Genomic DNA, 18,204 nt, shown 5'->3' on the forward strand with positions numbered 1-18,204 from the left:
CTAGTTCAAGCTTTTGTTGTTAGCTCCAACTAGACAAACAAAATAAAGGATTCCCTTTTACAAGTGTAAACTCAAAGAAAAGAATTCCCTTTTACACACCAATGAATGAATCATGTATCCTCAAAATATAGAAGTAGATTCTAAATTTGAAAAGTTGGTATTCTACCTTCAGGTAGAAAGGTGATGAATACAGTGCAGAATTAAATATTTATACACACACACACACACACACACACACACACACACACACACACACACACACACACATATATATATATATATATATATATATAGCTTTCTCAGTGGGCTGAAGAGAGTGAGGTAGAATTATGTGGAGGGTTGAGAATTTGGAACTAAAAAAAATGAATTTTTTCAAAAAGTGGGCAAGTTGAAGCAGTAACATTACTCTAACCCCCCCCCAGAATTCTAAATTAAGTTATTCTTTTTGTATACACAGGAATAATTGGATTTTTGTCCCCCTACATGTCAGAAGCCTTGGGTCAATGGCCACACAGATGCCTGGAAAGCTTTATTACCTGGTAACTTTGACAAGACCGAAGTAACAAGTTCTTGGACAATTTCATCGTTGCTTTTTCCACCTCCTCCACCACCAGACCTTGGCTGGACATCAAGAATAGTGGTGATGAAAGTGTTGGTCTCTTTAAACTGCAAGTAGGGAAGAGGCAGGTCACTGAAGAGGTTCATTCTTTAAAAATCATATGGTAGTGTTGCCCTATGCCTGGTAGCAATAGATATGAGATGTGAGTCATTGGCATTACTTGAGAATGGCAGAAACAACTTCTCAAGTAATTAGAAAAGCATTTTGTCTTACATTGAATATGCTCATTTGAAAGGCTATAACAAAATTTAATTAACTCATAAATCTACTGCCACCTCAGTAATTGTGGAACTCAAGAAAAAAGGCCACCTTCTGACAAGTGTGCATGGTATTACTATATGGACACATAGTAATATAGTGGAATGATGATATAGGAAGTTATAGTGCCATAGTTCCCGCGGCTCTCTATTTCCAACACCGATTCATTATATATGAATTAGTAGGAAAATAATAAAGAGTTGACAATCAGATAATAATTATAAAGTATTTAATTAGCAAAGTGCTTGGCACATATCAGGGGCTTGTTCCTTTCCATTCCCACCCCCATCCTCCAGAAAATTAAATCAAATGTAATGCTGGTGAGAGGAAACTACTATGTGAGTATGCTTAAATGTATTCCAAATATTGTAAAAATGTATTTTAAACTATTGTGGGGGAAAGTTTGACCTTGTATTAAGAATAATCCAGAATATGAGTACCTTATACTAGTAAAAATCTGCTTGGAAACCCCCCAGGAGTTGGTGTATTTTCTGCAAAGTAACTCTCATACTAATATGGGTTTCAAATCAGAGCAAGGGGAGAGGACTAATGGCTACATTGAGCAGGTAGCCATGCCTTCTTTGGAGAAAATGATCAGAGAGTTGGAAAAAAGCTTTCAAAGAGGGAAGGAAAAAATCTAGTGTGCTTTTTTCTTTTTTTTTTTCCCGTTCCAACCTGTAACAGAAAAGATTCTATGAGAAGGGATACTTTGGAAGCCCAGACAGAGAGCAGCATGCCATATATATGAAAAGATCTGGGGCTCTTATATAGGAAATTAAGAGCTAGCCTTGGGAGGAAAATGTCTTCTTTTGGATAATGCAAATAATTAGAAGAACTTTCAATGTGCCCCCAAAGAGCTGGTGTGCAAAATGAGAATGCAAAGAAAACAGGTTGGAAGAGCTATGCTCCAAGACTCTTTAGAGTCTAAAGTTGATGGCAAAGCATATGCCCTATAACAGTGAAGGCAAACCTTTTAGATACCAAGTGTTCCAACTGCCCCCTCATGTCACATGTGAGCTGCCTCCTTACCCTAGACAGGGGAGGGAGGAAGTGCTCCAATTGGGCTGCTGGGCAGAGGGACAGGTGATGTGAAAAATGTCCTCAGGTGCAGTGGAGTGGAGCAACCCCCTTTGGCATGTGTGCTATAGGTTCACCAACGTGGTGCCTAGAAGGTTTCTGCCCAGAAGAAAAGATTCCAGGTGAATAGAAGGTAGGTAATTTTTTAATCTAATGTCTCTAAAACTTCTACAAAAATACCTAAAGTCATGAGCACTGTTTAAATGACTGAAGATCTAACAATTTGAAAATGTCTGTTGACTGCCATTTTGTTTCAAGATAATAGATTGGCATAAATTAAATTTTAAGATCACTATTGATTACTTGTGAAACAAATGTAGGCAATCTAAATTTGATCAATTAAACTTAGACCAAAATCAGTCAATTCATAGGATCATAGATTTAGTACTGGAAAGGATTTTAGACACCATCAAGTTCAATTCCTTACAGAGGAGGAAAATGAGGGTCAGAGATTTTAAGTGATGCCTCATAGAAAATGTATGAATCAGGATTTATACTCAAGTCTTCTTGAATCCAAGCCCAATACTTCCTCATATACATTTTTTATATTTAGATGCCACCATGTCACCTGGCTATCTAAGATTCTTTTGTGATTGAATAAATCAGTACAGTTGGATTGAAATGTGATTATTTAGGTATTTTGTAATTTGCCAATCACAAGTGGCTATTTAGTTTTTACATTAATAGGGTAACATGAGTTTATACTTTATATGTTTTAAGTTGAAAGCCCAGCTATACAAACCTGGAAAACTAAGTTGGCATTTTCATGCATCCCAAATACTTCTGGGTCATCAATTAAAGGCAAACGTTCAATATAGTCTCTGAACTCTTGGATGTTGTCTGCCACCGGTGAAAAATATATACCTTTAATTAGAACATAGAAAACAAAGATAGCTGAGGTCAGGGAATACATGAAAGTCTTCTGGATCATAGGATTGGAGGGAAGAGTGTATTTTTTATTAGGCGAGAGGTTTCCTCTCACATCTTGTTTTCTGATATCTGTTGAATTCATTTCCCTTCTGAAAGTTTGATAATATTTTTTGGCAGGGAGGGAAAGCTGGCTATCCCTTATTTCATCACCCTTATTGGTTCCATGTGCCCTTGTCTGATACTTCTAATCAATCAGGAGTGAGCCTCTTCCTGTAAACCCTAAGATGGCAAGAATCTAGTAATTCTGTCATTAATCATAGAAAAATAGTTACACAGAAGCTACGGTAAGACAAATCTCTTAAATCATTGAGACATCAGTAGACTGAGAAAGCATGAAGAGGCACAGACCAGAAGCCAAGGACTGTTGCCTATAATTACACCCTCAAAGATGTAATTATAGACATGTATTTAAAAATAAGATCACTTCTGATTATTGTTATATTTCTGAAGCATGGCATTATTGGGGACCAGTTTTAGAGATTAGGGTGAGGGATTAGTGTTGGCTTCCATTCCCTTGGTGCTGTAGGTTTCCATTCCCTTTTTCACTTCCTATGTTGTGTTGATTACTAAAGTCCTAATATTTTTGTTACCTAGAAGAGTGAAACTTTCTATGGAAATTTTAATCATCTCCAAAAGTCTAGTGATGCTCTGGACTTATCCTCCTAATCTAAACACAAACTAGCAGAGAGGACTCTCAGAAGTAAAGTAACATCTCCCCTTCAGGGTTCTAGGGTACAGATGAGGGACTAATGGTATTTTTCTCTAATTTTTTCAACTCAAGTCCCAATTTTGGTGTGTTCTTCTTAGTAATTAGCATCATAGTTTAATTTAACCAATTAATATTAATCATCTTTTACAGAATAGTATTTACTTGGAAGACAGTAAGAACAGAAATAAGGAGAGGGACTCCCATTATGTGGATTTCCATCATTGGGGTATAGGTGGGGGTGTCTACTACTCTTCCATTGGCCTCTTTGCTTTTCCTAGCCCTAAACACTCCACTTTCTGCCTGAGAATTTTATCTTGGCTGTTCCCCATTTCTAGAATTTCTCTCTCTCTCTCTGTCTCTCTCTGTCTCTCTCTCTCTCTGTCTCTCTCTGTCTCTCTCTCTCTGTCTCTCTCTCTTCTCTTCTCTCTCTCTTCTCTCTCTCTCTCTCTCTCTCTCTCTCTCTCTCTCTCTCTCTCTCTCTCTTTCTCTCTCTCTCTCCCTCTCTCTCTTTCTCCCTCCCTTCCTGTCTTGTCCACTCCCCTCCACCAGAGCTGTCTGACTTGCAACTGGCATGCATCTAAGTACTCTTAGAATTTTCCTCTTTGTCAGCTCTTCTATGTTGCAATATAAGCATCCGGTCAGTTGATAAACATTATTAAACTCCTACTGTGTACTAGGTCCTTTGCTAAGAGCTGGAGGAAGGAGGAAAATAGCACAAGTAAATACAGCCCTTATCCCACCCCCCTCTTTCCCCATTATTCATATATCTGAAAGATATTTGTAGGCATGTCCAAAAATAGAAAAAGCCAAGAAGTATATCTACTTTTAGAAGGCAATTTAGGCATGGTAATAGTCAGAATTTTAGAGTCAAGAAGACCCAAGTTCAAATCCTACCTCAGACACTTATTAGCTATGTGATTCTGCAAGACCCCTCTGTTGACCTCAGTTTCATCATCTATAAAATGGGAATTTTAATAGCACCTCCATCCCCAGGTTGTTGTGAGGATCAATAAAGATAATATTTATAAAATGCTATTCCATTTTATTTATATTTGAATGCATATTCTCCATACTGTTGATCTATACAAGAAAGGATGTTGCTCAAACATTCTCAGTTGTTTCAACGTTTGGACTGGTTATCCTGGAATTTATTCAAATTATTTATGAAAGAATTTCAGCCTTTCCTGAGAGGAGTAATTGAGTACCTTTGGGGAGACATGCTAAAGAGGTTGGCAGAATCTGGAGACCTGAATATCTTAAAAATCAAACTGAAGCCTTTTTTTGGGAGAGGTGCTGTGAGAGTAATGAGTAAGCTGCTCGTGGACAGCAAAGTGTCTTGTGGGGATAAGTAGGTGGCTCAGTGGATTAAGAGCCAGGTTTAAAGAAAGAAGGTTTTGGGTTCAAATCTGGCCTCAGATACTTCTTAGCTGTATGACTTTGGTAAAGTCATTTAACCCCCATTGCCTAGACCTTACTACTCTTCTGCCTTGGAACCAATACACAGTAATAATTCTAAAATAGAAGGCAAGGGCTTTAAAAAATCCCCAAAGTATCTTGCTCAAGACATGCATTAGGGTCAGACAACAACCTTTTTAAAAATGTTTACTATATGGTAAGTCTTGAGGATTTAAAAAAAGAGAAAAACCAGGGTCTCTCTTGGTAAGGAGCCCACATTCAAATGGGTGGAGACACACCACACAAATAATTATATTCATATATATATATATGGTGAGCAGAAGGCAAGATCATGAGGACAAGGGGTCTGGGAGAGATCAAATCAGTAGGTTAACAACCAAAGAGAAGGCTGACAAAAGCCTGGAATAAAGGTTTTCACATAACCAAATGGCCAAGGATCTCTGCTTGTGCGAGGCCATGACTTTATTTCAGAATCTGAGATGAGTGGATAGAATATTCCTAAGGCCAAGTAGCCTGGATCGAAGGAGAAAATCCATGAGCTTCTCTTACCTACTTCCATTGTTGTTGAAAGCCCTTAGGTAGGTCTTGCCTATAAGTTCTTGGCTTCTTTGAGGTAAACTATGGAGGAACCTAAAACAAATTAGGCCCACTAAGGAAAAGCAGTCATAAAGACATGCTTATGAACTTCCCTGAGATTTCTTTGGCAAGGCCAGAGTTTCAAAATAGCAGCTAAAAAAGTATTGTCTAGCTGTAACACAAAGACATCTCCTGAAAAGCCTCCTTCATAATAATCCTTGAAGCTGTTCATTATTTTGATGACCAAAGCAGCTTCTGTAATGTCATGACTCAGACTCTCTTTCCCCCTGATTCCTGTAAAACCCCAAGTTATTGTCAGTCTTCCTCTGTTGCTTGGGTTTGTAGAAATGCTTTAGAACTGTTTTGGTAAAGCCTTTTCATAAACATTATTCTGTGGGAAAGTCACACCTCTTAAATGATGTACTGCTTAAAACTCTATATTCTGTGTTCATAAAAAATAATCTAGAATTCCTGTGTTTGTCTTGGCAGATAGATTCCCAAATATTTTATATTGTCTGGAGTGATTTTAAATGGAGTTTCTTTATAACTTGCTGCTGATTTTTATTGGAAATAGACATGCTGATGATTTGTTTGGGTTTATTTCATACCCTTCAACTTTGCTAAAATTATTAATTATTTCCCCTAGCTCTTTAGTTGATTTTCTCAGGTTCTCTAAGTATACCATCATATCATCTGCAAAGAGTGATAGTTTAGTAAAACTCTATATTCTATAAAAATCTTTCTTTTTGTCATAATAAATGGTAGACATAGCTATAATTCATTGTGTTCTGTCTTGCTCACTTGGGGTCCCTCCCAGTCATTCAGGTGTCTGATCTTTCTGTCTCTTATTTTTTTTCTCTCTTTCACTTTTGAGCTGACTCCTTAGTAAGCTGACTCTTTTTCTCTCTGTTTCTCTCTCTCTCTCTCGTCCTCCTTTTCCATCCCTCCCTCTCTCTGTCTCTCTCAGTCTCTCTGTCTCTCTCTATCTCTCTCTGTCTCTCCCCCCATCCCCCTGCCCCATGACTGTGACAGTGGGTTTTTACCCCTGATTACTTGACCCTCACATCCTTTCACTTGACATCAAACTCTCATGGCTCCCTTTAGTCAATCAATAATAATTTATTATAATATGATATATCCAATTTAATATGAATTAAAAAATTTAAACCTGTACCCTCTGTTTTAGAATCAATATTGTATATGTATATGTATGTACATATGCATATATGTATATATGTTTATATATATATTCTAAGACAGAAAAGCAGTAAGGGTTAGACAATTGGGGTTAAGTGACTTGTCCAGTGTTGCACAGTGTAAGGATAATTAATCTAAATTAATTTGGTCACCAGGGAATATCCCAAATAAAAAACCCAAGTCAGTTTGGGAATTTTATGGTGGTTTAATTAATATAGAGGGAAAGAATTAAGGAGAAAAGAGAGGGAAAGTGTATTGGATTTCTTCCACTTGGCTGGTGCCAGGGGGAGTTCAAAGACCTCTGCTACAAAGTTTTTTTAGAAGATTAGAGGCTTTCCTAAGAGGATAGTGTTTGGAAGGTAAAGGAGAAAAGAATCAGCCTAAACTCTGAGAGAGCTCAGTGAAGATGCCTCACCTGAACTAGGTTACTAAGCTTCTCCCAGTATTGTATCAAGGAAATTCACCGCCAGACCCGGGCAATAGCTTCTGCCATGCCAAGATGCCGAAATACTCAACACGCTGCTGCCAGAGCCACCTCTCCGCAAAAAGAGGCCGAGAGAGGAAGTGAGGTGAAATAATATAGATCATTTTTACATCACTTTCCTGTGTCTCACATGTACCAATGGTAGCTTAAGCTTAAGCCCAGGGGTCTGTCAGTTGTTTCTGATTTGTCATTTGTCATTTGCTAGCACATGTCTGTCATAGGCCATCCTTCTCAATACTTAATCCTTAAGTAGGGGTGTAGACATTCCTGTTTTTGTTAGACTAAGCAGGGTGGAGTAAATCTAAAATTCACAATAGCTAGGAAGTGTCTGAGGCCAGATTTGAACCTAGAATGTCCCGTCTCTAGGCTTGGCTCTCAATCCACTGAGTCACCCAACTGCCCTAATGCACAGTTTTATAGCACAACATAATATGTAACAACACAACATAGGGTAACAATATGATTGGTGCAACTTTATTTCAATATGTAATAAGTTATTGTTTGATTAACTGAAGGAAACCATCATAGCTTACCTCAAAGAAGCAGGGAGCTGCAACCATCTTTTCTCTCCCTTTCTGCCCTAATTTCTTACTTATCTATTTCACAAATTGAAGGAGATGAGAGAGGAGAGTTCCAGAAAAGGGCAGAGTCCAGACACATGGCACATTTTGACATCTACAGTACCTCTGATTGCTTTTCTTTCCAGCCCAAAGGGAATATCTTTTGTTGTTGCTGTTCAGTCATTCCAAGCATGTCTGATGCTTTGTGACCCAATTTGGATTTTCCTGGCATCTAGCTGCCCCAAGGGGGCATCCACCTGTCACCTATATATAAGGGGCTATTGCAAAGCATCTTCTGGGAGCAGTGAGGTGGTTCAGTGCCATCTGGAGAGAGCCAGGCTCGTCAATTCTCAAACTTGCCTCTATGATTCAGTTATTTCTATGGTGTCCCCAAGACACTGGCCCTTGGTCCTCCTCTTGGGGGTGATTGTGATATCCCTGTTTCAGGGCCTTCTCTGCTCTCCCCCTGCACCCATCTTTACTTTATGTCACTGACAGTCTGTTTGTCCTTCCTTTTTGAAGAGGACCAATGACAACACCAATGTCTTGACTTGTGTATGAGTGGGAATTAATACCACACCTCTGCTTGAAAAGCCTTAGAGGCTCTCCATGGCCAAACCAACCAGGTTCAAACTCCCTGGCCCAACATTTTCAAGCCCTCACAAGCCCTCACTGCCCTACTCTCCAGTCTAATTGCCCACTGCTGTGGTTTAGTCATTTTAATTGTGTCTGAATCTTCGTGATCCTATTTGAGGTTTTCTTGGCAAAGATTCTGGAGTGGTTTGCTATTTCCTTCTCTAGCTCATTTGACAGATGAAGAAACTGAGGCAAAGAGTGTCTGAGGCTGGATTTGAGCTTCAGGAGATGAGTCTTTCTGCCCCCAAGCTTGGCTTTCTATCCATTTTGCCACTTTGCTGCTCTCCATCTAGGTACTGTAGCAGAGGCAGGGTGGCATGATGGAGAGAGAGAGCCAGGAGACCTGGATTCGGTCTTGCCTCTCACACATATGAACAGGTGAGCCTCATCACTTCTTATTGCTCTGGGTGATTCTCTAAGATGACGAGTGCAGAGCAGTTGTTGGTCCACATTGGTGGATGGTCTTCCCTTGCCAGGAGCTCTCTGTGCTGAGGAAAACACAGATGTGGACAAATACCCCCTTCCCAACCCTGCAACGCACTCCATGCTTCATCTAAACTGAACTGACTCTGCCTCCCAACACACTCCGTGCTCTCCCAGCTGGGACCCCTTGCTCAGGTGGCACCTTGCATGACCTCCTCCCATCTCTTTGTCATCCAACCGAAATGCCACTTTCTTTGGGAATTGGCTCACCTCTCAGATCTCAGTTGTTTATTTTAACTAATGCATTTATCATGTAATAGCATGCATGATTCAACAACTCAGCCAACATTTAGGGGCCAGGCACTGCCTCCATTAGTTCTATATAAGCTTAAAGCTGCAGTAAGACTTTTGGGACATCCTGCGTATCATTTTCTATATCTCATCTCCCTTCTAGATGCTAAGAGCCAGGACAAGTGGGACATTTCCTTTGGACCTCCCCTTGGTGCTCTGAGCACATGAGGCATTTAACAAATTCTTCTTACCCTTCGGAAGAGGATTTTCAATGAAAAATAGAATTGACTGGGGGCAAGTAGGGGACTTGTTGGGTTGAGGGGCAGACCCAGAGATGGGAAGTCCTGGGTTCAAATCTGGATTCAGACACTTCCTAGATGGGTGACACTGGGCAAGGCTCTTAACCCCCATTGCCTTGTTCGTACTGTTCTTGGACCTTATAAGCAATACACAGTATTGATGCTAAGACAGAAGGTAAGGGTTTTTAAACAATAGAATTGATGAAAAACAAAATAAAAACAAGTGTCAGAACAAAAAGTGGAATTGACTAGAATATAACATCCTGAACATATTTAAAGGGAATACAACAATGCTTGAAAAATTGTACAATTTATCTCCATTTTCATCTATTATAGCTCTAGAACCCAGCCTACTTCTTTTGGTGGGCAGCTGGCAGCCACCTAGGTCTGGCCACTCTTTCCTTAAGAACACAATGTTCTATGATGCTTCCAGAGCATTTGAGGTACAAAATGGTGCTTTTGTTCATAATTCCCTTACCTGAATCTGAATACTTATAACCCTCTTCTAATGTTTCAGGAGAAAAAAATCTCTTTAAGACTGTGCGAAGGCATCTTTGATCCCAAGTGTCTGTAACACGGCCTCCATAAGTGATTTCACCTGCAAAAGAAAAAAAGTTTTTGTTTTTAAAAACATACTATTTTAAGCCATCATTTTGGGAAATAACAAAGGGAGACATTCTTAATTATTATTTTATTAATAAATAAGATGATAGTATCAGAGCAGGATGGGCTTGGACCAAAGCAGTTATCTTCATTTTAAAGATGGGGAAACTGAGGCTCAGAGAGATCCAATCACTTGTCCATGGTCACAATGAGAGCAAGTATTTGAGGTAGGATTTGAACTCAGAACTTCATATCAGGTTCATTGTTCTATCATTTGCTCCGACATTGGACACAGTGTCCTATAGCCAAGGCTGATCTTTTTCAGCTCAGGAGGAACAAAATCTGGTGTGGAATCCCAAGAAATGCTACTTTTCACTGACTCTGAGTATTATATTTAGCCCAAAGCCATATGATTTTATGATGGGATAAACACTCTTCAAGAAAATAATTGTTTTTATACACCAAAAAACCAATATACTACACTGCTTGTCCAGACAAGGTACCACAATATTCCATGGTTAGTTTTATCTTCATATATCTACAAAATAATTCAGTGACCAAGGACCAACTCACTTTAATGACTCAGAAGGGTTGGGTTTATTCAGTGGATATTCATACATCAAGCCATTTGTATGCTGACTGGGCTGACTCTCTAGCTGGGGAGTCCCTATTCTGGAACACTGGTCAGTGCTAGGTCTCTAAGATCTCAGTGTTGTATTGGGAAGCCTGTTATTTAAGAGAAAGGACCTTAAAGGACAGACTTTGCCACTATTCTTCTCTTTCCTCTTTCTTCTCTGGCCACCTATTCCACAGCCTGTCCCATAAATACCCTTTCCAGTCCCCTGACCTAAGCCAACTTACACAGTTTGGGAACCATGATCCATAAATAGAATTGTTTGCCACTGTTCCTGGACGGTGAGTGCCAATTTGCTCTCTGGTAACCCTTTCTCCATCCTGATAATTTTTCAGAAGAAAGTATCTCATTCTGGTAACCAATCTTCTCTGGGTACTCTGTCTCCCATTGGAATAGAAGCTCCTTGAGGGCAAGAACTGTTTTTGTTTTTGTGTTTATATCCCCAGCATTTGGCATGTGGCATGGTACATGGTAATTGCCCATGAATAAATTAGTATTAATTAATTAAAAGTAATTAATAAATTCATTTTCTTTTATTCATACTATTATCACTATTATCACTATTATCCCTATTATCCCCTTCTGGGGACAAGACAAATGGGCTGAAGAGGCGCTGTACCTGTAATGTAGATCAAGGCATCCCATGGTATCTTTCCTTCTTGACAGTAAAGGTTTAGATTAAGTAAGGCACATTCCCTATCACTGTCATTAAATTCATAGCAGATATTCCAACCAAGAGGGCCAAACTTTTTCCTCTCCTAGAAATTGAAATGAGAGAGATGAAATTTAAACCAGTCAGATTTACTTTGTGCAAAATACTATATACAGAAAGTATCAGACTTTAATTTTATAATAATAATTTACCTAAATTAATTTTGCCTATTAGTTATTGACTTATTGTCCAGTCATGTCTGATTCTTCATGACCAAATGGACCATAGCTATCCATGGGGTTTTCTTGGTAATGATACTGGTTTGCCATTGGAGAGTTTAAGTGACTTGTCCAGGGTTGTACAGCTAGGAAGTGTCTGAGGTTGGATTAGAACTCACTCAGGCCTTCCTGACTACAGGCTCAGTACTCTATCCACCAAGTCACCTGGCTATCTCCTATTTATATATTGATACACCCAACAATGTAGAAGAATGAATAGGATGATGGATCCAGAATGAGTTCAAATCTTCTCAGATGCTTTTCTGGTGACACGATCCTGGATAAGTCATTTAATCTTTCTTGGTGTCAGTACCGTCATCTATAATGTGGGAGGGTTGGCACTGATGGCCTCCAAGCTCCTTTCCAGTGATGAATCTATGATATTTGAGTTAGGAAGTGATCACAGGAGAACAGGGCTTGGACCTATGACTTCATTTGAACAGGAACCTCCTAAATGAGGAGTTCCTTTTCCCAGTGTTGGTCAGCACCTTCTTTGTAACTTACCAGTTGAGTAGCCTAGAGCATGCAGAGGGGTTCAGTAACTTACCCAGTTACTAACTTACAAAGCCAATGTATATCAAAGGCAGTACTCAAACCCAGGTCTCCTTGCCTCTGAGGTCAACTTTCTATCCACTAGAGACCACACTGTCTCTTCCATCATCATGCTGCGTGGTTTAGTGGTAAGAGTGCTAGACTTGAATTAAAAGGTTCAAATCTTCTCTTAGACACTTACTATCTGTGTGACTTTGATCACTTAACCTTTCTGGGTCTCAGTTTCCTCATCTGTAAAATGGGTAGGAGCTTAGACTTGATGACCTCTAAAATGTCTTTCATCTCTGTTGCTAGAACATGGGGAGGCAAAAGTAGTAGATAGCATATGTGGCTCCCAAGCTTCTGGGAAGCCACTGTACCCTCCCAGAAATACTAGGTCCACAGTTGTCTCAGAGATTCATTATGGTCTCCAAGTAGAGGTGCTTTGCTGCTTGAAAATGAGCTGATGAGTAGAGAATGCAAACATTGTGGATCTTCTGATTTAAGTTAGAAAACATTAATCCTATTCCCCTTGAAGCCTAGGGTTCATTTCCTGAGAGGACGCCCATGACTCCTGATGGCTTAGAGATCTCACAGGGAATACCTGAGAAAGTGGAGAAGGGACTTCTTTGGCTATGGAGGGATTGATCAGAGAGAGAGGAAGGAGTCCAGGAAAAAAGGGGTGAGAGACAAACTCACATGTTTGAATGGCGGATGAAAAACATCCTCAGAGTCTCAGACATGTGAGGAAGTGGACCCCTAACATGTCCCATGATGCCCAGACTCTACTGGAGACGGCAGAGAGGAATCTCCTTTCTATCCCTTCTCTCTCCCCTACTACTCATCCATTCTCTTCGGTTAAGCTGAGATTACATCTCACTCCTGAAGAATTCTTGTATTCATTCATCTACACTAATCTATATAATTGTACCTTGAACCCTTCTAAGTGAGCCTCCACCTGACCTTGCCCAGAAACTATAAGACCATCACCTTCCCCTCTTTCTAGTATTCCTTTATGGTTTATCTTCTCATTAGAATGGAATCTCCTTGGAGGGAGGGCTTTTTTCTTGCTGTTTTTGTATTTCCAGTGTTTAGCAGAAGGTCTGGCACATATTAGCCTTTTAAACACTGTCTCTCTATGTCTGTCGGTCTCTCTCTCTCTCTCTCTCTCTCTCTCTCTCTCTCTCTCTCTCTCTCTCTCTCTCCCTCTCCTTCTCCCTCTCCCTCTCCCTCTCTCTCCCTCTCTCTCTCTCTCCCTCTCTCTCTCTCTCTCTCTCTCTCTCTCTCTCTCTCTCTCTCTCTCTCTCTCTCTCTCTCTATATATATATATATATATATATATATATATATATATCCATCCATCCATCTATCTGTCTGTCTATCCATCTGTCTACCTATTAAATCGATCTAATCTAACCATGTATACATATAATATATGCACAAATATCTTTCATCTATTATAATCTATCATCTATCTATCCATTTATTTAGCCTATCAATCTATATCTGTCATCGATCTATGTATTATCATCTACTGTGGCGTTTTCTTGCTAAAGATACTGGAGTGGTTTGCCATTTCCTGTCTTTCTCAGCATTTGACATGTTGACAAACCCTCCTCTCTGGATGGATATTTATGGCATGTCTCACTCACTTACTTGATTGTCCTTTGACCTCTTTTCTTTCCGTTGTTAAGTCATTCCTAACTTTTTTGACTCCCTGGACCATAGCACACCAATGATGCCTGTGGAGTTTTCTTGCCAAAGATACTGGAGTAGTTTGCCATTTCCTTCTCCAATGGATTAAAGCAATCAGAGGTTAAGTGACTTGCCCAGAGTCATACAGCTAATAAGTGTCTGAGCCTGGATTTGAATTTATGTCTTCCTGACTCTAGATTTGGCTGCCTATCCACTAAGCTGCCTAGCTGCTTTATTATCTATCACTTATTTATCTGTTTCTCTATCTATACATCCATATATCTATCATCTATACATTATCTATCTCTCTAATATCAATATATCTACCTATCATCTATTAACCTACTTATCTATTAATCTCTCATCTATCTCTCTACCTATTTATTCACCTCTCACCTATATATCTACTCTCTGTATATCTGTATCTATCATCCAACTATTTACCTATTTATTCATCCATCCACTTATCTATCAATTCCTCCATCATTTATCTTCCTACCTATTCCTCCTTTCCATTGGCCTCCATGTCTAATCAATGATCACATCTCACTAATCTGCCCTTTGTAATCTCTCCTATCTCCTGTGTATCTTCAGCACCATGATTCCAGTGGAGTTCCTCGTTCTTTATTCTCTGTATTACTGCAATAACATCCCAACCTGCCTTCTCTCCTTTAGGATTTTTTCAGGTAGATGAGGTGGTGCTCATTCTCAATACATGGAACAGTATGAACAAATGCCCAGAATGAAGCAGCAGTGGCTAGGTTCAAGGGATGATGAGGATTCAGGGTGCCTTGACATTAGTGTCCAAATAAGACAAAGATTGGAGAGACAGTAGTTGATTTTAATAATCTGGTTTTTCTGACTTAGAAATGAGCCTTTCAAGCTCTCACAATACTACACTATTTGTAATAGCTTTATTAGAATCACAAAACTAAAGTTTAAAGGTTTCAGAGGCCAACACAATCATTCTCAGGCAAGGAAAACATGACCCAGAGAGAGCAAAAGACTTACTCTTGGTCACACAAAGGGTCATAGTTCTAGAAGGGTCTCAGAGGATATTTTATCCACCCCTTCACATTCTATAGATGAGGAGACTGAGGCCCAGGGCAGTAGAGTGACTCAATCAAAACCCAAAGGTAGTGAGTGTCACAAGTGAGGTTCAAACACGGGTCCCTTACTCCAAAGGAAGAGCTCTTCCTATTATTTTTCCCAATGACCTATGATACTGGTGCATGAAACGATAAAAGAGAATGTACCTGAATGATAGCATGGAAGAAACAAATGCCAAAAATTATTTTTCTCCATTCCCTTCCAAGTATATTTTCTTCAAAAAATGAAGGCATCATTTCAGTGAATGCTCGTCTGATATTTGCACGGAGACCTTTAGGTGGTTCATTGGTAACCTGGAAATAGAAAACACACACCAGCAATTATTGAGTTTATGTAATTTATAATTCTAGATCCACTGAATCCACTAGAGAAGGAAAAGGCAAATCACTCCAATATCTTTGCCAAGAAAACTCCAAGGATAGCTATGATCCATGGAGTCATGAAGAGCTGGACATGGCTAAATGACTGAACAACAAATTTATTAATCAACTGATTGAAAGTCCCTAGGTATATCTAGAGAAGCATATACATATTACATATAATATATGTTATATATTATATATAAAATATAATATAGAGAATATAACATGATTATTTCATAAACAATAAATCAAATATAACATGATTATTTTATAAAATAATAAATTTTCTTTTACAAAGTATTGTATAACCATCGGTCATTCATGTAATCTCTAGGGTCTTGGTAAAACAGAGTTTGGAGTGCGGAAGTATCTGTGAGGAACAGGGCTGAGGATGGTGTACTTATACCTGAGAGAGTTGGCAATAAATTAAATGCTAGCCTTCCTACATGTGAGTCAAAGAGACTAGGTAGGTTCAGACTTTCTCCACTGGGATGGGCTCGCAATTTTCAGTCATTGTCTTACATATGGGGCTGTCTCATGCTTCTTTTCCTTGTCCAGTTATAAATAAAGCATATCATCCTATACCTAAGTTCAGAACTAGGAAATAAATGCGTAAGTTTGATGGATATGATGTGGGTGATAATCATTTCTTTGCATGTCTCTAAGAAGTTGGCATCTTGCAAACAAACTTGACTATTTCTAATAACTAACACTTCGGTAAAATTTTAATGTTTGCAAAATGCTATTTATATACCTATATTATAATGTATTTTTCTCATTTGCAGATGGAGAAATTGAGGCACGGTGACTTGCCTAGGATCACACAGTTAGTGCTTGAAGCAGGACTAGAATTTTGGTCTTCCTGATGCCAAGTTCAGCAATCTATCCATTGTGCCACTAGCTTTCTCCTAGCATCCTTTTCTCTCACTCTCCCAAGTTAATGTCTCACATGATATAGTAATAAAAGCAAAAAGATTCTGCATTTTTATGCAACAGGGTCAGAAATAGCCTCTCCAGCTTCACTGTCACTAGAAGCAGCCAATTATCCAGAATTCCCATCATTCACTCGGCCCCTCCAGGATCTCCAGCTCTCTATGCCTGGTCGGTTTCTGGCATTCTGCAAAGTCATGCCAATCACTTGCTGCTCTCAGCCGTCCTTCTTTCCCCTTTGTGCCATTTCTCTTCTTCATAGGAGCCTTTTTGAATTGAGCTCTGCTTTTGGAGGGGCTGGTCAGGCAGATGACCAGGCTGATCTCCTCTGGGACTCATCCCTTGTCTGGGTTCTACCTTCTTTATCATCTCCTTTAGCTTGAACTCCGCTTTCTATTCGTCATTTTGTGACCCAATGTGGTTCCTTCGCAAGCTAAGAGCTGGCCGATAGCTCATCCAGAGACTTCAGAAGAATGTTTTTAAATGATAGATAGGAAACCAAAGGCTAGTCAAAATCAAGAGAGCCTTTTTCCTAATTCTAGCTCACATTAGAAGACTGTCAGCTCCTTGAGAAGATGGACTACTTTTTACTTTTCTTTATATTCCCAGCCCTCAGAACAGTATCTGGCAGGATTATTTCAGCAGTGTTGGACCCTTTGTGATCCCATTTGGGGCTTTCTAGCAAGATACTTGAGTGGCTTGCCATTTCCTTTGCCAGATCATTTGACAGATTAGGAAACTGAGGCATACAAGGTTAAATGACTTGCTTGGGTTATATAGCCAGTAAGTGTCTGAGGCCAGGTTTGAATTTGGGAAAATGAATCTTCCTGACTCCAGGTTCAGTACTCTATCCATGGTACCACCTAGTTGCCCTAAATAGCTGACACATAGAAGGTGCTCAATAAATGTTTATTGATTGACTGATTGACTGATGCCCTTGGGCATTAAGAACCCCTGCACTAAGCAGAACGCAGGGGAAAGTATATAGGTAATATGGAGAAGGTTTGAAAATCGCATCCCCTGCAAGCTACCATTCACCAGCAGGTTTGAGTCCTCCCTGGGATTAGACAGAGTACATATTTATAGGTTTTGGAGAGCAGAATTTTCTAGAATTAAAGTATTTAATGTAGATCTTAAAAACTCAAAAATGGCTCTTTTTTTGTACTTCGTATATGCAAGGCAAGGAAACAGGCAAGAGCCAGCTCTGTTCTCTGTCTTGCCAATGACAAAATCTCACTGAACAAGGAAGACTATTCATGGCTTTCCTTAAGTGGACCCTGTAGTATAGTACCTAGTCAGAAAGACAAGGGTTCAAATTCTGGCTTTGTGTTTCTGAAAAAAGTTATTTAATTTCAATGGGCCTTAGTTTCTTTATCTGTAAAATGGGGATAATACCTCTATTAGTGCCTACTTCACAGGTTATTTTCTGGCTTAAGTGAGATAATGTGTTGCAAAGTCCTTGGCAAACTTTAAAGTTTTTTACATGTATCTGTTTTGGTTACATTTGGCATGTTTGAATCAAATGGAAATCACTTTTCATTTCTGAAAACTGAGGCTTGGTTTAATGCCCCTTTTTCCTACATCAGGTCTTCCCTGACCATTCCTAATGTTGGTGCTGCCCCTCAGAAATCACCCTGAATTGACTTTGTATAAACATATGTGGACATATTTTCTCCCCTGATAAAAAGTAAGTTCCTTGAGGGCAGGATTGTTTCATTTTGTCTTTGAATCCCCAGTGCCTAGCACAGTGCCTGGCACTGAGGGGCAGTGAACAAATGCTTGCCTGATTACTGTCTTACAAGGAGGATAATTAATAATCAACCAATCAACAATAAGCATGTAAGCCCTGACCATGTCAGGTGCTCAAAATTCAAAGCCCCAAATGAAACACTACCTCCCCCCTCAGAGTGCTTATATTTTCTGTAAATAAATTA

The 18,204-nt window shown here is 39.4% G+C and overlaps 1 protein-coding gene across 2 annotated transcripts in view; it reads right to left on the bottom strand.

Moving 5' to 3' along the window:
• Window positions 1-18,204, bottom strand: part of DNAH6 (dynein axonemal heavy chain 6) — a 224,010-nt gene that overhangs the window by 24,501 nt on the left and 181,305 nt on the right. Inside the window, exons 67-71 of one of the 2 annotated variants that reach the window (XM_001380022.5) lie at window positions 15,125-15,271; window positions 11,332-11,470; window positions 9,954-10,073; window positions 2,697-2,818; window positions 537-666 (exon numbers count right to left, since the gene is read on the bottom strand). In XM_001380022.5, the coding sequence (XP_001380059.3) occupies window positions 537-666; window positions 2,697-2,818; window positions 9,954-10,073; window positions 11,332-11,470; window positions 15,125-15,271 (658 nt within the window). Of the gene's footprint in view, window positions 1-536; window positions 740-2,696; window positions 2,819-9,953; window positions 10,074-11,331; window positions 11,471-15,124; window positions 15,272-18,204 lie in introns of those variants that run through there. The other variant, XM_016428162.2, reaches the window with a different exon arrangement.

Source organism: Monodelphis domestica, chromosome 1 (assembly GCF_027887165.1).
Source record: "Monodelphis domestica isolate mMonDom1 chromosome 1, mMonDom1.pri, whole genome shotgun sequence".
Lineage (NCBI taxonomy): Eukaryota > Metazoa > Chordata > Mammalia > Didelphimorphia > Didelphidae > Monodelphis > Monodelphis domestica.